Genomic DNA, 23655 nt, shown 5'->3' on the forward strand with positions numbered 1-23655 from the left:
AAATGTAAAAGTACTTATAAAGAAATAGTCAAGTACAAGTAAAAAAGTATTCAGTGAAAAGAATACTCAAGGAATGAGTTACTATTTACAATTTCTGATATTTTTCTAAAATAATGGTGTATTTTTTCCCTCATATACGCTACATGACCATATTAAGCCAAAAAATACAGTAGTATGCTATGCAAGTTAGCCAATTGTTCTTTTGCTGTACTTACAGGTATTTTATGTTTTTTTCACGAGCTGACTACCGTAATTTTCGCACTATAAGCCGCACCTGACTATAAGCCGCCACCCACCAAATTTGACACCAAAACGACATTTGTTCATAGATAAGCCGCACTAGACTATAAGCCGCAGCGGTCCTCACAGTATTAGGAGATATTTACACCCAAAGATATTAACCGGTAACACTTTATTTGACAGTGGCATCATATGACTGTCATAAGACCAAATGAACCACCATGAAGCTTTGAACCAATTGGCTGCCAGTCTTCATTGCTTCAAGAAGCTTTATTTGGCCATCACATCTCTCTTCGGCCACCTGCTGTCAACACTGTTATCCAACATGCCTCCTAGTATTCATTGCAGCGGTACAGATGTTAATGTCAATCAAAATTCATGTTTTGTGCTATTTTTTTCTTCAGTTGCTGTTCCAGTTGTTTCATTAATTGCTAGTTATGGTGTTTGGTAACACTTTGACATTGGCGCCAAAAGACTCATTAGACATTCATAGTTATGAAATGACACGGTCATGAGCATTAATGAATGCTTATAACAGATGTCTTTTAGTGTTATCCGGCAAATTGTCTCACTATTGAATGGATTTCAAAGATCCGAGCTGGACATAAATGGAGTAAGTGACATAATTTGCTGGATAACACTTAATGACATCCGTCATAAGCATTCACTAATGCCAATGATAGTGTCATGTCATCATTATGACGGTCTTATGACACCACAGTGAAAAAAATTCTTACCTATTAACCCAAATAAATAAAAAAATATGCCGCACTGGACTATAAGGCGCAGGATGCAAAATGAGGGGAAAAAGTAGCGGCTTATAGTCCGAAAATTACGGGAGTTCATCGATTAATCGGCTACTAAAATAATCAACAGCTGCAGCCCTACTATGTAGTGAAAGTGACACAATACCAACTTTCAGGTTTCTTCCTACTGTGCGTGGTTGTGATGTACGTGCTGTGGATCGAGGTGTTGGACGTGGTAGATGTCTACGTGAATTATCAGCGTTCCACCATGTGTCCGGACTTCCATCTAACTCTCCACTATGGCCTTTCCTTCATGTTCGCCCCTATTGGCATTTTCTTCTCTTTGCTGGCCGGCCTCCTCTTCCTCCTGATCGGCCGAACCGTCAAGGTTTATTATCATTAACTGGGGAGAATCAAAAGGGAAACATTTGGAATTTAAATCATGTCCATTGTAAAACAGACTACAGTGCAAAAATTTCAGCCTCTACAGCAGGGGCCTCAAAACTTTCAGAAAAATCAAAGGATGCAAGGGTCAACTTGAAATCCTTCCACTTTTATTTGTTAAACAGAAGATTGGAATTGGGTTTTAAAAATGTATTTATTTTTAAGTATTAACTGATTTACTGCCATTGGCAGAACCCCCTGTTATTATTCATTTGTGTGATCACTGGTGGATAATCACTAAATAATCTCACTTACAAGTATTGTGTGTTTCACATATTTTTAACGTTCTACATTGAACGGTTTGTCAGAAGTATTGATGACATGTGAATATTTTCTTTTCCCTTGTCTTTTTATGTGATGGCAGCATTTCATTTTTTAAAATCAATGATTAGGGATCTTCCTGATTCGATCACTTGATCGGAGGTCAGGCTCAGAATTTTTATTTTTAAGTATTGAATCATTGGCTGGATGTTTATCGCCGTCAATGGCAGTGAAACATGATCACTCAATGTCACCCTTCCCAGCTCAAAGAAATTTAATGTCTATTGTGAATGCGTTACAAGTGACAAAATAATCCAGAGTTATTACGATTAGGGATGTGCCCGATCCGATCGTGTGATCGGAAATCGGGCCTGGGCACGTCATTTCTAGAAGATTTTAATTTAGATTTAGAAGTTTTTAAGATTAGAAAAATATTATTAAAGGGCTAAAAAGCAAACAAATATGACAAACAAAACGTTCAAGGACATCATCAAAAGAAACTAAAAAAAACTAATATTTTTTGTCCTACGCAAGATTTCTAGAGGATCGGAATGGGCAAAGACTTCATAATATATTGATGGGGCACGGGGCCGATTAATAGGGGGCCTGCATTGTTGACGTGGCCGTCAACAGCTTTTTTCATTGAAAATTCTTGTGAATAAATGCTTAAATTTCTGAATTCTTTAAAGATATGGACGCAAAACAGTCTTGATTCTTGGTTAAAAGCAAAAAAAAAAAAAACGTGCAGTGGGAATTTATTTTACGTAAATATTGCGAATTATGATGCTAGTCAGTAAGCAAATGTAGCGGGCGCCTTATGTAACAGAGCTTTTCCAGTGAAAATTCTTGTGAAAATATGCTTAGATCCCTGAATTCTTTATAGATATGGACGTAAAAGTCTAGATTCTTGGTTAGAAGCAAAAAACCTAGTGCGGTTAGCATTTATTTTACGTAAATATGTCAAAGTACGATGCTAGTCTGTCAGTTAATGTGGCGGCCGCCATATGTAAACAAAGATTTTCCGGTGAAAATTATTGTGAATAAATGTTTAAATCCCTGAATTCTTTATAAATATGGACGTAAAACAGTGTTTTTTCTTTTTCTTTTTAAATAGATATGGGCGTGAAAAAGTCTCGATTCTCGGTTAAAAGCAAAAAACAAAAACAAAAAAACAAAAGAACGTGCAGTTAGCATTTATTTTACATAAATATTGCGAACTATGATGCTAGTCAGTAAGCAAATGTAGCGGTCACCTTATGTAAACCGAGCTTTTCCGGTGAAAATTCTTGTGAAAAAATGCTTAAATCCCTGAACTCTTTCTAGATATGGACGTAAAACAGTCTCGATTCTTGGTTAAAAGCAAAAAACAAACCCCAAAAAACCGTACAGTTAGCATTTATTTTACGTAGATATGTCGAAGTACGATGCTAGTCTGTTAATCAGTGTGGCAGCCGCCGTATGTAAACAGAGCTTTTCCGGTGAAAATTCTTGTGAATCAATGCTTAAATCACTGAATTCTTTATAGATATGAATGTAAAACAGTCTCGATTCTTGTTTGAAACAAAAAAAACCCCAGTGCGGTTAGCATGTATTTTATGTAAATATGTCGAAGTACGATGCTAGTCTGTCAGTTAATGTGGTGACCGCCATATATAAACAAAGATTTTCCGGTGAAAATTTTTGTGAATAAATGTTTAAATCCCGAAATTCTTTATAAATATGGACGTAAAACAGTGTTTTTTTTTAATTTTATTTTTTTATAGATATGGGCATAAAAAAGTCTCGATTCTTGGTTAAAAGCAAAAAAAAAAAAAAAAAAAAAAAAAAAAAAAAAAAACAGAAAACGTGCAGTTAGCATTTATTTTACGTAAATAGTCGACACACGATGCTAGTCTGTTAGTCAATGTGGCTGCAGCCCTAGAACAAAAAGCTTTTTACGTTGAAAATTCTTGTGAGTAAATGCTTAAATCCCCAAATTTTTTATAGATATGAACGTAAAACAGTCTCGATTCTTTGTGGAAAGAGCAAAAAAACTGGCAGTTAGCATTTATTTTACGTAAATAAGTCGAAGAATGATGCTAGTCTGTTAGACAATGTGGCGGAAGCCTTGGAACAAAGAGCTTTTTTTAAGTTTGAAAATGATTGTGAATAAATGCTTAAATCCTTGAATTCTTTATAGATATGAAACGTAAAACAGTCTCGATTCTTGGTTGAAAGCAAAAAAAAAAAAAAAAAGTGCGGTTAGCATCTATTTTACGTAAATATGTCAAAGTACGATGCTAGTCTGTCAGTCAATGTGGCGGTGGGATGGCCCCCTACTTTAAGGCGTAGCGCAGTGAAGGTCAAATTTGACCCGTCAATATCTTTATGAAGTATATAGTTGTACTTTGTTAAATTAGAGTACTTTTTGGCGTACTCCCTTGGTTGTCCCTTTTATTGAATACAAACCTGTTCGCTATTTCTGGTCTCTGAGATCCATATAAATGGCTTGCCGTTCATCACAGAATCGTCCGACACAGCTGAAAGACACAGTGCACTCCTAATGCATCACAGGTGCATAGACTGTCCCCGCCCATCCAGCTCACTCAGATGCTGCAATGAAAAACAACAACAACTGAGAACACAAACATGACAAATTATCGCCCTACTGATTTTTGTTGTTGTAAAAGCATTTTATATAATTAGTTTTATTGCGTAGTGGTATACCTGGGAAGAGTGTACTTGGCAAGTACTGCAACAACAATTCTACAACAAAAATAATGATAAAATGCAAGATTGTCTAGTAATGTGGATTGTATGTAGTGTGGAAGGATGATTTTGAATATATTCTGTGTACAGATAATAAATATATCAACAAATGAGTGATTTGTGTGGTATGTGATTAGCTTTCAAAGTATTCTCTTATCAAGCAAAATGAGGGGGCCTTGCGTTTGGCTGGCGATCACTCACCCAAAATCAACTGGGATAGGCTGAAAGTCTCAAACTCGCCACAAGAAGGCAGTGTAGTACCATCTGAGCGTCCTCTATCAACATAAGTAAGAGGCAGTCACCCCATTTTACTTCTGCAACCTCCATGTGGAGTGCATGTGGTGTTATGCATCTCATCACAAGTTGAGAGGCAGCATGAGAGGAAGATGAGAGAATTCACACCTCCCGGCTGACAGACGGATGCTAATTTCACTCATGAATGGAGCATTTGATCGGGAATGAATGGACGCCGGCATTGAATCTCATGTGTCTCAATCAACTGTGTGCTTCCTTTCCAGGTTAATATCATTTTAAATATATATCTTGGTATTGTCGGCAAAAATGGGGATTCACACCTCTGAAATCCACAGAGGATTTATAGTCCAAGAGTGTCCACGTAAAGGTACTGCATACACAATATCTGATGCTCTATATCAGGGGTCCCCAACAACTTTTTCTCCATGATTTTGACCACAGTACAGTGGGGCAAATAAGTATTTAGTCAACCACCAATTGTGCAAGTTCTCCTACTTGAAAAGATTAGAGAGGCCTGTAAATGTCAACATAGGTAAACCTCAACCATGAGAGACAGAATGTGGAAAAAAAAAAAAAAAACAGAAAATCACATTGTCTGATTTTTAAAGAATTTATTTCCAAATTAGAGTGTAAAATAAGCATTTGGTCACCTACAAACAAGCAAGATTTCTGGCTGTCAAAGAGGTCCAACCTAATTCTAACGAGGCTCCACTCGTTACCTCTATTAATGGCACCTGTTTTAACTCATTATCGGTATAAAAGACAACTGTCCACAACCCCAGTCAGTCACACTCCAAACTCCACTATGGCCTAGACCAAAGAGCTGTCGAAGGACACCAGAGACAAAATTGTAGACCTGCACCAGGCTGGGAAGAGTGAATCTGCAATAGGTAAAATGCTTGGTGTAAAGAAATCAACAGTGGGAGCAATTATTAGAAAATGGAAGACATATAAGACCACTGATAATCTTCCTCTATCTGGGGCTCCATGCAAGATCTCACCCTGTGGCGTCAAAATTATAACAAGAACGTTGACCAAAAATCCCAGAACCACACGGGGGGACCTAGTGAATGACCTACAGAGAGCTGGGACCACAGTAAAACAATGCGCCGCCAGGGACTCAAATCCTGCACTGCCAGACATGTCCCCCTGCTGAAGCCAGTACACGTCCAGGCCCGTCTGTGGTTCGCTAGAGAGCATTTGAATGATCCAGAAGAGTACTGGGAGAATGTGTTATGGTCAGATGAAACCAAAATAGAACTTTTTGGTAGAAACACAGGTTCTCGTGTTTGGAGGAGAAAGAATACTGAATTCATCCGAAGAACACCATACCCACTGTGAAGCATGGGGGTGGAATCATCATCTTTTGGGGCTTTTTTTCTGCAAAGGGACCAGGACGACTGATCTGTTTAAAGGAAAGAATGAATGGGGCCATGTATCGAGAGATTATGAGTGAAAATCTCCTTCCATCAGCAAGGGAATTGAAGATAATAATATCTATATACTGTACATAGTATTGAGATGAACTTTTGGTATTGATCAAATACTTATTTTCCACCATGATTTGCAAATAAATTCTTTAAAAATCAAACGAAGTGATCAGATCCTGCTTACACAATTAAATGGATTAATTTCTGTGTGGCGCTTTAACTTGAGAAAATCCACCAACAAAGCTTTTGAAAACCGTTCATAAGGGAAAAAAATGATTCATTGAGGCATTTCATTTGTAAAATACATGTTAAAATCTTTGTCATTGGGATTGCTTTTTTCTTTAGCACAGGACTTCTTTTTTCCTTCTTTCTTTCAGAAAGAAAGGTGACCAATACGTGGGGTCTGAAAGGCAAATTGTTGTTGGATCATCTTTAAATACGCGCTACTTGAATTCTAGCTTTGTATAGGCTAATGTTCTTATTGTTGAAAGCACAAAGGTGTGTAATAAACAACTAGCACATTTATATTTTGCATTTTGTTTTCTTACTGTCCCGAAAATAAACCGAACTGTGACCTCAAAACCGAGGTACGTACCGAACTGAGATTTTTGTGTACAGTTACACCCCTACTAGAAATACCCGCTAAACCTCAAAATAACTATCCAAAAACATGTATTATATGTTATATTAATAAAGTAAAGTAAAAAATAAGATTCTGTACTTAGCATCAATGCTCATCTTTTTTTCCCAGATTTTATGTTTAAAATCTATTTAATGAGCCAAATGAAAAACATGCAGAGGGCCAAATACAGACAAAGTTTGGACTCCATATGTAATCAAAACAGCAGCATTTACTGTAGAGGACTAGCACAGGTCACGACAAGATAGACTGCCAAGGTTGCCAAGATATGATCACATGATTAGTTCAGGGTCTACCTGCAAAAAAAAACTCTCCCGGGAATGATATTCCTTATCTGCTTCACTTCCTGGTTTGAATGAAATCCTAATAAGATTAAAAAAGAAAAAGCCTCTCTCTATGCGCTACATCCACAGCTTTTAATGCAGGTGCGTGGCATGCAGCCTTCCACTCCGCTATGTCATCAGAGCGGGAGTTCCAACTGAATTGAACACTGTTCTGCATGATTGCCCGTGATAATTGTGTGTTGATAGGGAGCGCCGGAGATGGAGTGTAATTTCCACCGAGAGATTCCTAAACAAATACCTGACGCCAGGCGAGGCGATGGCGGAGGCGGCAAAGGGATAGCAAGGAGGCGAGGAGGTGAATGAGGATGAGGCGAGATGCGTTATGATGAAAGGGCAACACGAGAGGAGGAAGCTGAGGAAGGATTGGAAACATGAAGCGTGATGGAAATCTCGCATTGGAACCTGACGATTTGCCGCAAATGACCATTGGAAGAAATAGGAATTACAATATCGTACAAATCAGAATCACATTTATTAACCAATAGGTTAAAACACACAGGTAGTTTGTCTCCGCAAGTGTAATTTTGGCAGCCCTTTTAATTTTTGTCTTAGTCGTTTGAACAATAATGATTATTAGTCTTATCATATTTTAGTCATTTCAAAGTGTGTTTGTCTTCGTCTAGTTTTTGTTGACATTTACTCAAAATGTATTCGTCCGTAAAATTAAGCACTCTTAGTCCAAAAATAATTAGATAAAGGTTTCCAACAATTTCGAATGAACATCGACAAATAACACCAACTTAGTGTTAACACATACTCAGCAGGAAAACTACCGTAATTTTTGGACTATAAGCCGCTACTTTTTTCCTTCATTTTGATACCTGTGGCTTATAGTCCGTGCGGCTTATACGTATGTTGATTTATTTGAGTTAATAGGTAACACTTTATGTGACAGCTGCATCATAAGACTGTCATAAGACAGTCATAATTATGACATGATACTATCATGAGCATTAGTGAATGCTTATGTAATTAAGTGTCATCCGGGAAATTATGTCACTAGCTTCATTTATTTCCAGCTTGAATTTATACATCCGTTCAAAAGTGAAATCTTTTGCCGGATAACACTAAATGACATCTGTTATAAGCATTTATTAATGCTCAGGACAGTGTCATGTCAATAATTATGATTGTCTAATGACAGTCTTATGTCGCCACTGTCAAATAAAGTGTTAGCAAATACCATAACTAACAATTGATGAAACAACTGGAACAGTAACTGAAGAAATAATTAGCGCAGAACATGAATTTTGATTAAAATATACATCTGTACAATGCAATGCATGCTAGGAGGCATGTTAGATGGCAACAGTGTTTACAGCAGGTGGCAGCAGAGGTTGCCTGTCTCCACCAAGGGAGCAGTGATGGCCAAATGAAGCTTCTTGAAGGAATTAAGCTTTGCAGCCAATTGGTTAAAAGATTCAGGGTGGTTCATTTGGTCTTATGACATCCTATGATGCCGCTGTCAAATAAAGTGTGACCGGTTACTATTTTTTGGTGTAAATATCCCATAAAACAGTGAGGATAGCTGCGGCTTATAGTCCAGTGCGGCTTATCTATGAACAAATGCCGTTTTCGGGCCAAATTTGGTGGGCTGCGGCTTATAGTCAGGTGCGCCTTATAGTGTGAAAATTAGGGTACATTATTTTCACTTAATTTTCCCACTTGGACGCCACGAACTGTATATAAAAAAAGTTGCTCTAGAATTTAAGAGGACGCTCGCCGATAGCTTTAGCCTAATGCTAAGGTGAACGTGAATGCGATGCTAACGCTACGGGTTACATTTAGTGTGTGATAATCCCATCAGCACAGACCTTTAAAGGGAACCAAAGGATAGAAAGACTTGAAGTTCTTAAAAGATGGTATCCGTTATAATAATTTGATATTAAAACCTCTCTTGATGTTTAAATAGTATGTTGCCATTGTTGTTGACAACGCAATGCACACTGGGCAGTGACGTCATTTTTGTTGTGCTGCCGGGCTTCCAGAGTATGACTCTAGCGACATAAACATGTCATCTGTTCAGCCCTTTTAATTTAAACCCGAGAGTAACATTAATGAGCAGGACAGCACCGTTGATATTTGGGTGGCGTGGCTCAGTGGTAAAGTAGTTGTCCCCCAACCCAGAGGTTGTGGGTTCAATTCTCTGCCCTGATGAACTTGCTTTAGTATCCTTGAGCAAGATACTGAACCCCACATTGCTCCTGGTGCTGCATTACCAGCAGGTAGATGGCAATGTGATGTAAAGCGCTTTGAGCACCTTGAAAGGTGGAAAAGCACTATACAAGTGTAACACCATTTATCATATTTCACAAAACCAGCAGCAAAAGCAAAATTAACGGGTAAGATGGGATGAGACAAGGTGTCGGAAAAAAACCCCATTCGCTCCACCACAATGTTTTGTTGTTTTAATGTAACAATATTAATGTGATTCAATGATTAAGGTTGCCTTTTCCATTTGAAGGGAAAAGATACCGTCATCGCACACACCATATAATTGTTTGCATTAGTCTAACACATCTAACACATCTAACTATTGTTTAAGCAGACTCCACTACATGCCCTTTGACACAGTAAAGTGAATCACCTTATCCGGGCTAATGAGGGGGAGATGAGAAAGAATGGTACAGGTTCTTGTAGGCCCCGTCTAACTGTTTGCATTACTCTAACACACGTTATATAATTTATCAGGAAATAGTATCATTTTCATATCTACGGTAGGACTGCACTACTAATATAAAATAAATAGCACACCATAGTTTAATGAGAAGAAATAGAAAAGATACACAACGCCGTCTTATCACAGAAGCCCAACGCGTGCGTCACGAACAAGATTGACGCACCAACTCTTGCAATCAGCTCTCCCAGCAAACTCCAAGGACAAAGCGCTTTGTCCTAAAACAAGTACAAGGCAGCCCGGACAACAAAGTTGATAGCGGGCGTCCCATCCGCGCACGAACCTAAGCCGCCCAAAACCGGCCACAGAGGGGAAGACCCAGACACACCTTTGGACACACCTTCAGCACGGCCCGCTTCATCAAGGACTTTAAAAAGACTGGACACTGAGATAACACAGATTTTGCTGCTCGGAAACATGTAGCCTTGTTTTGGATCTAGAATTGTCCCTCCGTCGTCTGTTTTTTGCCTTGTTTTTGACCATTGTCGACGAATAGATTGTCAACCTGCTTTCGGCGACTCTTTTTCAAACTTTTGAAACATGGAGTCAGTACAAAGGGTTAAAAATAAGAGAACGCGCGAAGTTCTACCTTCCCGGTTGGCGCGCGCGGAGGCAGCATCGGCCGAGCGGCACTTGTTTTGGCTGTCACTGTTTCCGTGCGTCTTGGCCGGGGGGGCGAATTTCAACACATTGCTAGTAAAATACAGTAGTAAAATGTTGTTCAGAGAAGATGATATTAAAATATTCTAGCCACCTGGCTTGCATACTGCATTTTCAAGTATCGTCCTTTCCTCCAAAGTCATCTTCGATAGACTCCTGCTCAACTATTACACTCATAAATGAATAGGTACAGTAGATAGCATTTTGACATCAGAAAAATATAAGAAGTCTGCGTGTCTGGGGCGTCAAAATGATGACAAGAACGGTGAGCAAAAATCCCAGAACCACACGAGGGGACCTAGTGAATGACCTACAGAGAGCTGGGACCACAGTAACAAAGGCTACTATCAGTAACACAATGCACCACCAGGGACTCAAATCCTGCACTGCCAGACGTGTCCCCCTGCTGAAGAAAGTACACGTCCAGGCCCGTCTGCGGTTCGCTAAAGAGCATTTGGATGATCCAGAAGAGGACTGGGAGAATGTGTTAGGGTCAGATGAAACCAAAACAGACCTTTTTGGTAAAACACAGGTTCTCGTGTTTGGAGGAGAATGAATACTGAATTGCATCGGAAGAAGACCAAACCCACTGCGAAGCATGGGGGTGGAAATATCATGCTTTGGGGCTGTTTTTCTGCAAAGGGACCAGGACGACTGATCCGTGTAAAAGAAAGAATGAATGGGGCCATGTATTGAGAGATTTTGAGTGAAAATCTCCTTCCATCAGCAAGGGCATTGAAGATGAGACGTGGCTGGGTCTTTCAGCATGACAATGATCCCAAACACACAGCCAGGGCAACAATGGAGTGGCTTCGTAAGAAGCATTTCAAGGTCCTGGAGTGGCCTAGCCAGTCTCCAGATCTCTGTGGAAGGAGTTGAAAGTCCGTGTTCCCCAACGACAGCCCCAAAACATCACTGCTCTAGAGGAGATCTGCATGGAGGAATGGGCCAAAATACCAGCAACAGTGTGTGAAAAGCTTGTGAAGAGTTACAGAAAACGTTTGGCCTCCGTTATTGCCAACAAAGGGTTCATACCAAAGTATTGAGATGTACTTTTTGGTATTGACCAAATACTTATTTTGCACCATGATTTCCAAATAAAATTCTTTAGAAATCAAACTGTGATTTTCTGTCCCCCCACACACACACACACATTCTGTCTCTCGTGGTTGAGGTTTACCCATGTTGACAATTACAGGCCTTTCTAATATTTTCAGGAGAACTTGCACAATTAGTGGTTGACTAAATACTTATTTGCCCCACTGTAGTTGTGGAGGCGACGAGAAATTCATGATAAACTTTTTGATGACAAATGCAAAAACTTGCATCACGTTATTTTTCTTTAAGCTTCTAAGATGGAAGGCAGCTAACTTTGGCCATTTAAGTTCACGAGGATACACTCATTGGCCGCGAGTGTGTGTTAGCAGTTATCATAGCTCATCTCCCAAATGTGTCCTAATCTCACACGGCACGCAGGTCAGGCTCCATTTAAATACCATCATACGGCCAATGTATTTGCATTGCATGAACAGTATGGCAAGTCATATTACACGCCGCCGTCCTCTTTGGAGATAGTTTTACATAATTCCCCATTGGTTACTGAAATCATGAATAGACAATGGGCTGTATAATTGTGGGGATTTACAATTCAGAGGACTCCATCATCGTGTCATCACCATGCATAATTCAGAGGTACCGAGCGTATTGGGTGGGCTCCCGCATCCCCCGCTATCCCCCAAAAATGAAACTCAGGTCACCAAACAAACATGCGGGAATCAACACTTTCATTAGTGCGAAACCACTAACAATGAAACACTGCCACAAAGCCTCAATGTCCATTGTAAAGTACGCTCAATAATCACACCATTAGAAGTAATTCTACAGTATCTTTTTTTATAGGATATTGTGTTACAAAAAAAAAATCTACAAATAGAAGTAATTTAAGATAAAACATGTTAGTTTGGCATTTATTTTCTTCCTTATAATTGGATGATATGTATTGCATAAAATGAAGACAATGGTAAAAACTATGCTGGTCAATTTCTTTTGTAACCGTATTTAAATTGTTCAATCAATTGGACAATCAGTAATGGTTTCACAAAACAAAAAGACAAGAAATATGAAAATATTGCTATGAATTCTTTTAGTGATTTGTTGACATCAAACATGATAACGAGTTGTTTTTTTTTTCACTTTAACATAATAAAAAACAAACAACAATCCATAAGGATGGTGCTAGTTAGGGATTTATACTGTACAAAGTTAATTTAGCATTTCCCTTTAAGTCTTTATGTTCAGAAAGAAAAAAAATGAATAAAAGCAAAGAACCTCTTCCTTTTTATATTATGAAGATTAAACAATATATATGGCGGGGAACACGGACATGACTGAAAAAGCATATTCTGCTCTTGCACCCCTCGTAAAAAAAACCTGCTGTATTTTAAGCCAAAAGAACTGTTTGTTTGATAGAACAATATGTCTATATGCTGCCATAGCAGTTTCATGGCGCATTATGCCCCTGGACTATTTTTAATTTGTCCGTTTTACCCTGGAGACCCACGTTTACAGAGTGCACAACTGCTTTTGTTCCAACCCAGCCATAAAAAGAAGGTGAGGAATTATATTTATTATTCAAAATGTCTGTCATTTTTAGCTTAGAATCATTAATTGGTGTGTAATATATCGTTTAAAAAACGACTTTAAAAAGTTATTCACTCGCATATTTTAAACTTTTAAACAAATTACGTCACAATGAAAAAAACGGTGTGTGTAAAAAAGTCACTGATATCTACCTCATAACTATGGATTATTGTATTTTTTTTGTTACTGTCTCATTTTCTCTGATATGTTAGATGAGAAATAATCGATCCAAACAAAGAAAAATTGAAAAGAAAAACAAAAAAAACTAAACGTTTTCAAGGTAAATATATAAAAAAAGAAAATCTCAACCACTCCTTAATGTCTGCGATTTCTGCATCGCGACCCATGTTATGTTACCATGTTTCACCCATAAAATCCCCCAAAAACCCAGCTGTGGCATTTCACAGCGGTGTCTTGACACTCAGTTATACATGCTACATGGAGTTTTTGGATCGAAACAAGGTAAATAGGCGATAATATCCTATTTAAATCATGGAGTCTTTATTTTATGCTCTCGCGTGCTCTCACTCCGGTTAGGGTTTTGCTGTTTAATTTTTTTTTTTTTTTAAATGCCCCCATGTTCAAAAATTTTCTTCCCCCAGAAAATTGAGATTTTATGCTTTCCAGTGATGTATTACACATGCATATAGGACAATTTTGCAATGTGGCTAAATTGGTAGGTCTCAGAGCAAAACTTCAAGTCACCTGAGTGTTTCCTGTGATATATATGTAAAATGAATCGAAGACACGCCTGAATGCTATGTGTAAATATGTTTTTCTTGCTTTCTCTGTATTTAAATAAAATCTGACGAACAAGGAAATAAATTTTAAGACATATTGCATTTTTCGGACTATAAATTGCAGGTTTTTTTTCATAGTTTGGCTGGGGTGTGACTTACACACTGGAGTGACTTATCTGTAAAATTATTAACACATTATTATTAGGGCTGTCAAACGATTAAAAATTTTAATCGACTTAATTACAGCTTAAAATTTAATTAATCGTAATTAATCGCAATTCAAACCATCTATAAAATATGCCATATTTTTCTGTAAATTATTGTTGGAATGCAAAGATAAGACACGAGACGGATATATACATTCAACATATCGTACATAAGTATTGTATTTGATTATTATAACAATAAATCAACAAGATGGCATTAACATTATTAACATTCTGTTAAAGCGATCCATGGATAGAAAGACTTGTAGTTCTTAAAAGATAAATGTTAGTACGAGTTATAGAAATGTTATATTAAAACCCCTCTTAATGTTTTCGTTTTGATAAAATTTGTAAAATTTTCAATCAAAAAATAAACTAGTAGTTCGCCATTGTTTATGTCAATAATTACACAATGCTTATGTGGTGCTGAAACCCATAAAATCAGTCGCACCCAAGCGCCAGCAGAGGGCGAAAAAACAAAAAACACAAGTAACAAGTGGACATGACACTGTGCTGTCATTTTAATCTGTTTGCGCGGGGCATGTGCGTTAAATGCGTCAAATATTTTAACGTGATTAATTTAAAAAATTAATTACCGCCCGTTAACGCGATAATTTTGACAGCTGTAATTATTATATAATTAAACATGTTATTTTCACACTTCAATTCAATTCAATTCAATTCAATTAACTTTATTTATCCCTTGGGAAGAGTTCCCTCATGGAAATTAGTTTCCAGTGCCCATGACAATACAGTAGCAAAGATAAAAGTGAAGGTGTAGGATAGTAAACTGATGGTTTGGTAAACATGTTTTATTATAGCTACGTTACGTTAACTTACCGAGCACGTTCTCAGTTCATGTAATGTTAACGTACCGTTCATTTATTCAGCCTGTTGTTCTTTATTCTATTTTTCTTTCAAATTGCCTTTCAAAATGACATGTTTGTTCTGTTTTTTTTTGGATTTTATCAAATAAATTTCCCCTAAAAATCCAACTTATACTCAGGTGCAACTAATAGTCTGAAAATTACGGTATTTGAAAAGAAAAAGTTCTTTCTAAAATTTGTTTGTCTTTCTTAAATGGATCCACGGATAGAAAGACTTGTTGTTCTTAAAAGATAAACATTATTATGAGTTTAAATAATTTGATATTGAAACCTCTCTAGATGTTTTTGTTTTTATACAATTTGTAAAATTAGTTTAACTAGTAGGTCGCAGTTGTTGTTGACCTCACATGGTTACGCTGCCGGGCTTCCAGAGTATGACTCTAGCGACATAAACATGTCATCTGTTCAACCCTTTCAATTTGAACCTGAGAGGAACATTAATGAGCATGAAAGCACTGTTGATATTTCACAAAATGAGCAGCAAAAGCAAAATGAACAGGAAAGACGGGATGAGACAATATGAAAATAGAAAAAAACCCACAACCTGTGTTTTGCCAAAAATCCGCTACACTGGCGAAATGTACACTGGCAAAGTACTACCGTGCGCTTTCAGCTTGTTTTGTTTAGATGCATACAGACAAAACTTTCTAAAGATGGCTTAAGAAAATACTTAAACGTAGTAGTATTAAATAAGGGTGGTTGAAATATGTTACGTGACTAATGTGGTCAACAGATCAACGATCCGCTTTAGAGATACCACAACACAATGCTTAAAAGTATGATAGGGATACACATGCAAAAAGTATTTTGAGGCAATGAAAACGTAATAAAAGACTCAATAAACCCACAAATAGTAGCATCCATTGCATACTTAAAACATGGCTCCCTCCGTAGGTCAAAACATGTACAAAATATTATACATTTTTAAAACAATGGTAATATTTTATGTGTTTCTAATAACATATTTTAGTAAAAGAGAACAATTGTGGCTTATTAGAGTCTTTAAGTCCGAGGTTGCCTTGAAGAAAATTACTTGAATCAAATAATAAAAAAATTCTTTCTCAAGTAAAAAAGGAAAAAAAAAAGGAAACAAAATACCATAGTAAGTAAGATTCGACCATATGTCTTTCGCATTTTGTTTTTGTAAGTTCACAGCAGCTCCTTGATGTGTTAAAACTTCCATTTTAGCCACTGAAAGCTCCACCTGCAACCAACCCCCCCACTTGCACCCTCACATCCTCTGGCCTCACGTCTCACTTTGTGCATACAAATGACATTCCAAAGTGTGCATGGATGGCTCTTGTTCATAGTCAAGGTCTCTTGTTTCAAAGGCATGCTAATGTCTTTCTCTTTTAGTGTAGGAGTTGATTTGGACCCTTCAACCAGCTTTTCCGCTTGCATATTCATTCACTTTTTACTATTTAGTCACTCAACAACACCCCCCTAAAAAGTTGCCTCATTTAAAACGGAGGGCTAGTTTTTTTTTTTTTTTTGCAAAAAGAGTTGAGATATTGAGAGAACCGCACAATGTTAGCACAGAGTTCAATATTTGTCACTTTATCCAAACATTTTTGGCAGATCATGCAGCATTAATGCCCTTTATTTGGATTTTAAGCCTCACCTCAGGCCATTCATTAATGCGGCAGTCCAAACAGCTGATGGATTCTGTCATAAATATTCAAATATACCTCTTGCATATCATTTTAATGCGGCCTTCAACTGTACTGTCAAAACAGTAATTACACTAATAATGGTGATGTTATCATATCTGATGTTTAATTTTGGCTTGACATTATTTACCATTTACTGTATTAATAAACAGTCTGTTAAATGTTGATATAGGTACACATAGATTTTTTTTCGTGCTAGGTTGGGAAATTAGGCAGTATTAAATCTTTTAAAGGTTGGTTTAATATGTTTGTATTACTTTAATATTAGTGAAAAAAATATTTCCCTATATTGTCTTTAATGTTTGACTTATTTCCCCCCTATTTACTTAACATGGGCGGATCTAGAAAAATATGTATGGGGTGGCGAGAGGGTGGCAAATATTTCATGACGATATAATACATCATCGATTCTTTGGACAATGATATTCTGCGACGATTCGATTCAAAGGCCTTCGATTCATTTAATACAAAATGAAGAAGACCATTAACTATATCTGTTCCAATTTACATAAAGCAAGAAAAATATACAAATCGGTTTTGATGTGTGTGACAATTATGTTTTTTTTTTTTTTTTTTTAAACAATACGGCATTCCAAAAATATCATTTTGCATTTTGATCGAATTACATTTAATTGTGCTTAACGAATTGTTATATTCATCCACATATATTCATTGTTACACCCCTAGTGTCAACATATGTCAAATGTGTACAACTATTGAATCAGTTTGCTAAAATATATTATATAGACGCTACAAAAAGGCACATTTACAAATTGTTATGGAGAAATTTGGCTTCATATTTATTCTAATTTTTTAAACATTATGTATAATTATATATATATTTTATGGGCTGTCAAACGATTAAAATTTTTAATCGAGTTAATCACAACAACTTAAAAATTAATTAATCGCAATTAATCGCAATTCAAACCATCTATAAAATATGCCATATTTTTTGGTAAATTATTGTTGGAATGGAAAGATAAGACGGAGATATACATTCAACATACTGTACATAAGTACTGTATTTGTTTATTAAGACAATAAATCAACAAGATGGCATTAACATTATTAACATTCTTCCTGTTAAAGGGATCCACGGATGAAAGACTTGTAGTTCTTAAAAGATAAATGTTAGTACAAGTTATAGAAATTTTATATTAAAACCCCTCTTAATGTTTTCGTTTTAATACAATTTGTACAATTTTCAATCAAAAAATAAACTAGTAGCTCGCCATTGTTGATATCAATAATTACACAAGGCTTATGGGTGCTTAAGCCCCTAAAATCAGTTGCACCCAAGCGCCAGCAGAGGGCGACAAAACACCATAAAACACAAGTAACATGTGGACATGACACTGTGCTGTCATTTTAATCTGAGCGAGGCATGTGCGTTAAATGCGTCAAATATTTTAAAGTGATTAATTAAAAAAATTAATTACCACCCGTTAACGCGATAATTTTGTGTATATACACTGTATATATACTGTATATATATGTATATGTATATGTATATATATATATATATATATATATATATATATATATATAAATATATATATATATATATATATATATATATATATATATATATACATATATTAGGGCTGTCAAACGATTAACATTTTTAATCGAGTTAATCACAGCTTAAAAATTAATTAATTGTAATTAATCGCAATTCAAACCATCTATAAAATATGCCATATTTTTCTGTAAATTATTGTTGGAATGGAAAGATGGATATATACATTCAACGTCCTGTACATCAGTACTGTATTTGTTAATGATAACAATAAATCAACAAGATGGCATTAACATTCTGTTAAAGCGATCAGATAGCTGATAGAAAGACTTGTAGTTCTTAAAAGATAAATGTTAGTACAAGTTATAGAAATTTTATAGTAAAACCCCTCTTAATTCGTTTTAATAAAATTTGTAAAATTTTCAACCAAAAAATAAACTAGTAGCTCGCCATTGTTGATATCAATAATTACACGATGCTCACGGTGCTTAAACCCATATAATCCGTCGCACCAAAGCGCCAGCAGAGGGTGACAAAAAACACAAGTAACAAGTGTGATTGACACTGTGCTGTCATTTTATTCTGTTTGAGCGGGGCATGTGCGTTAATTGCGTCAAATATTTTAACGTGATTAATTAAAAAAAATAATTACCGCCCGTTAACGCGTTAAGTTTGACAGCCCTAATATATATATATATATATATATATATATATATATATATATATATATATATATATATATATATATATATATATATATATATATATATATATATATGTACTTAGAGTATACTATACATACTTATAATATATAACTATACTGTATGTATATGGCGAAAAACACAGACAAGGCTGAAAAAGAAGTTTCTACTCTTGCACCCTCTTTAAAATAAACTGCTATATTTTAAGCCAAAAGAACTGTTGTGTTTGATAGAACAATATGTCTATATGCTGCCATAGCAGTTTCATGGCGCATTAAGTTCCCAAACAAATTTTTTGTCTGTTTTACCCTGGATTCCCCGTTTACAGACACCGCGCTACCGCTTTTGTTTCAACCCAGCCATAAAAAGAAGGTAATTAATTATATTTATTATTTGAAATGTCTATAATTTTTAGCTTAGACTCATTAATTGATGTCTAATATTTAGCTGAAAAAAAAAATATATACATATATATATTCACTCGCATATTTTAAACTTTTAAACAAATTACGTCACAATGAAAAAAGTAGTGTCTCTAAATAGGTCACGGACATTCACCTCGTAACTTTCGCTTATATTGTATTTTTTTTTGTTAATATCGCATTTTCTCTGATATGTTACATGATAAATAATCAATCCAAACAAAGAAAAAAAAAAAAAAAAAAAACGTTTCAAAGGGTAAATATATGAACAAGAAAATCTTGACCACTCCTTGATGTCTGCGATTTCTGCATCTTTATAATACCATGTTTCACCCATAAAATCCCCCCAAAATCCAACTGTGGCCATTCACAGCTGTGTCTTGACATTCAGTGATACATGCTACATGGAGTTTTTGGATTGAAACAAGGTAAGTACGCAATAATATCTCGTTAAAGTCATGGCGTCTTTAATTCTGCTCTCGCGTGCTCCTACCTCCAGATAGTGTTTCGCTGTTTATTTATTTATTTTTTCTTAAAAATGCCCTCCTGCTCAAAATTTTTCTTCCTCAAGAAAATTGAGATTTTAAGCTTTCCAATGATGCATCACACATGCATATCGGACAATTTTGAAAGTTGGCCAAATTGGGGGTCTCAGAGCAGAACTTCAAGTGACCTGATTGTTTTCTGCCATATACTTTTCTATTATATAATTATAAGGACTCACTGAAACCCCTACTAATTTGATGGCAGTAAATGCCAAATTTTAATTAAAAATTATTTTTTTTACCAATTTTAATTGGTGCCGACTAGAGATGTCGATCGGGTCCGATCACGTCATTTTCAAAGTATCGGAAACGGCAAAAAAATATCGGACATGCCTTTAAAAAAAAAAAAAAAAAAAAAAAAAATATATATATATATATACATATATATATATATATATATATATATATATATATATATATATATATATATTTATATATATATATATACACACACACATATATGTATATATGTATTAATTGAATCATTTTCTAATTGTATTTAACGTTACAGACATAATGTGTTACACTCATCCAGAATAGTTTTGGTAGGGCTATCAAATTTATTGCGTTAACGGCAGTAATTAATTTTTTAAAATTAATCACGTCGCATGCGCTGCACGACCCACTCACGCATTGCCGCGTTCGATCTATAAAGACGCCGTTTTACCTATAGACACAATACCTCTCTCAGCAATTAAAAATAACGTGGGAGGCAATGTGGGGAAGAAAGGTAGTAGTTGATCATTTACCTAACACCCTATGTTCTTTCCCAACGCAGAGAAGATATATCAATTGGTGCCCCTACGCACAGTCATGGTTGCACTTCCCATCATGCATTTGGGCAGAAGTTAAATGGCTGCAGTATCATTTAATGAAAGCTCAACAAATACACTAGATGGCAATATTTCGACACAATATACAAAGTCACATTTATCCTTTAAGAATTAAAAGTCTTTCTATCCGTGGATCCCTCTCACAGAAAGAATGCTAATAATGTAAATGCCATCTTAAGGGTTTATTGTCATAATAAACAAATACATTACTTATGTACTGTATGTTGAATGTTTATATTCGTCCGAGTTTTATTCATTTTTTTCTTAATGCATTGCCAAAATGTATATGATCGGGGAAAATTATTGGGAATGATTGGAATTGAATCGGGAGCAAAAAAAAAAAAAAAGCAATCGGACCGGGCAATATCGGGATCGGCAGATACTCAAACTAAAATGATCGGATCGGGACCAAAAAAATGTTACAACCCTAGTGCCGACTAAGCCGGCAACTTTGGAGGCAAGCCTATTTTTTTAGGGTGGCAGCTGCCCCACCATGCCACCCTCGTGAATCCAGTCCTGTTAGTTTTAAAATAAAAAATCTTTAAACAAAAAGTCTAAAAATGTGCCATCTCAATAATCCTACAAAAATATTTTTAGTACGTTGAGCTCTTAATAATTGTAGAATGTATTTTCTATTACTATTAATTATATTTTACGGATTAAAAAAGTATCTTTAATTTTAAACAAAGTAATAAATAAAAAGTACATTAGCACGACACTTTAAGTCTGTATATAATACTTCATCAAATATAATATTTTGATGTCAATAAAAATAGATGCATTTCAAGACTTTAAAAATCCGTAGTTTCGACACAAGACAACAACGTTGCCAGGAATTCCTGTAGCTTTGCAAGGAGAAAAAAAATCTATTTAATCAAATCTAACCTTTACAAAAGAAAAATAAAGCACATGAAACTTTTAACATTTGACCTACTCCGTTTTATAACACGCAAGTAAGGAAACTAAAGCAAAGATCCTCCCGAAAAGGTAAATTCCAACGTTACCTTAGGTCTTCCACTGTGTTGAACGCGAATGCCCTCAGACTCTTCTGATGTTTATTAATGCCATTTTAGCAAGAGGGCGCTGTCATATCTGTTTGTCTTACACGTGTCGCTGCATATAATCGTGTCGGGGGACAAAAAAATAAATAAAACAGCTTACCATATTTAATAGAGAGAAATTATGTACAACTCTAATGTAACTATTCAAATGACTCCTACTCCCTTTGTCTGCTTCTTCATGTGTATTCATAAGAGCGGCGGACTCACTTCATTAGAGCAACATTTATGAAAATGGCGTATTAGGCATTTAAATGATTGCAAAGCAAATACAGGCCCTATTATTAACAATTGAACTACACCACCGCTGACATTTGAGTCACATGGCCCGGCCCGCAATGTTGTTGATGTGCGCCTGAAACTTACTTCCCGGATGCAAACAACACTGACAGGGAGATGAACTCCATTGCAGGTTGCTGGAGGGTGTCCACACATATAGAAAATCTGTGATAAAATACAGTTAAAAAACAAAAAAAGTACATTTTAAAATCATTTTAGAGCTATTAAAAAATGTAGAACACATACAGGAGAAAATCAGTTTCACCATCAACAGCTACTTAATCGACACAAACCTTCCAATTTTGCTTGAAATCTTCTTTTTTGTGGCTCAGTCCAAACAGAAGAAAGAGGCCAGCCGACGTTTGCTCCTCAAAACAAGAGACTTCCCGCTCAACTGCCGTCTGCCGCCGCCCGAGTGCTTTTATATCCGCTTTTCGACGCGCAAAAATTATACCTTTGACCTCGAGTGGCGCTGACATTCTCTGAAAGTAAAATCTTACTGTCGAGTTTTGCAATGGTAAAAGTATACTTTGTATTAATTGAAGTATAATGATATCCCCAGCGTGGACGCCCAGGACGAGCGGATACGGTGAATAATGTATCTCCATGCAGATGTTTAACGCTCATGTATTCATGTATTCATTTTTACTTATCATACAGCAATCGAGCTTGCCCTTATACCTTAATACCTTGATTTTCATTCGCTTTACGTACTCGCCGCTTACAAGTGGGAGAACTCTGATGTTCTCAAAAAGATGTCGACTTTCCCGTTTGAAAGTTTTAGCAAAGTTTTAGCACTTAAAGCTAGAAGATCCGGCATTGGGCCTGCGGGCGGTGACATGGCGGGTCAGGGGAACTACGCGAAAGGCTAGTAAATGTTACCGGAGATAAATAAACATTATTTAAAAGACGTGTCAGCTCCTGTTAGGACGCCGACGTGCTTCATTTGTTCCGCCGCTCTGAGGGTATGAGGAATATTTAATCAAGTCTTCCGAGAGACATGAATAATCACACGTGGACGAGCGTACGCGGATGATGTTTAACATTTACATACTAACGATTCACTTTTGATTTCAGAGGGCGAACATTAGCAAGTATGAGTGTTCGCTCAGGAATAATCTATTTAGGCGAGATACGAGAACACGCTAATAAAGAGAAGTAGTTATTAATAATGATTCGTGGCAACCTCTTCAGCACGGATAGAAAGACTAGTAGTTCTTAAAAGATAAACGTTATTATGAGTTAAAATAATTAGTTTTAAAACCCCCTCTTCATGTTTTTGTTTTACACAATTTGTCAAATTAGTTTAACTACACTATAAAAAACGATTGTTGCAGGTAGTAATTATGATCCATATAAATTATACTAAAAGTATTTACACTGCTGGCCAAAAATATTGGCACCCCTGAAATTCCGTCAGATAATGCTCAATTTGCCCCAGAAAATGATTGCAATTACAAATGCTTTGGTAGTAATATCTTCATTTATTTTGCTTGCAATGAAAAAACACAAAAGTGAGAGAGAAAAGAAATAAATCATTATCATTTGACTAGGGCTGTCAAAATTATCGCGTTAACGGGTGGTAATTAATTAATTAATTTAATTAATCACGTAATATTTGACGCAATTAACGCACATGCCCCGCTCAAACAGATTGAAATGACAGCACATTACAATGCCAAGTTGTTACTTGTGTTTTTTGGAGTT

At 36.1% G+C, this 23655-nt stretch overlaps 1 protein-coding gene and 1 long non-coding RNA gene across 2 annotated transcripts in view; one reads left to right on the plus strand and one right to left on the minus strand.

The window, feature by feature from the left end:
* Nucleotides 1-3535, plus strand: part of tmem182a (transmembrane protein 182a) — a 14177-nt gene extending 10642 nt beyond the window's left edge. Inside the window, exon 5 of the mRNA XM_057851473.1 lies at nt 1163-3535. Coding sequence (XP_057707456.1) covers nt 1163-1389 — 227 coding nt within the window. The 3' untranslated portion in view covers nt 1390-3535. The remainder of the gene's footprint in view (nt 1-1162) is intronic.
* Nucleotides 1-22336, minus strand: part of LOC130926542 (uncharacterized) — a 24174-nt gene extending 1838 nt beyond the window's left edge. The window contains exons 1-4 of the long non-coding RNA XR_009066240.1: nt 22242-22336; nt 22036-22113; nt 4140-4283; nt 1157-1389 (exon numbers count right to left, since the gene is read on the minus strand). This is a non-coding gene — a long non-coding RNA (uncharacterized LOC130926542). The remainder of the gene's footprint in view (nt 1-1156; nt 1390-4139; nt 4284-22035; nt 22114-22241) is intronic.
* Between the last annotated feature and the right edge of the window lie 1319 nt (nt 22337-23655).

This window comes from Corythoichthys intestinalis, chromosome 12 (assembly GCF_030265065.1).
Source record: "Corythoichthys intestinalis isolate RoL2023-P3 chromosome 12, ASM3026506v1, whole genome shotgun sequence".
NCBI classification, from domain to species: domain Eukaryota; kingdom Metazoa; phylum Chordata; class Actinopteri; order Syngnathiformes; family Syngnathidae; genus Corythoichthys; species Corythoichthys intestinalis.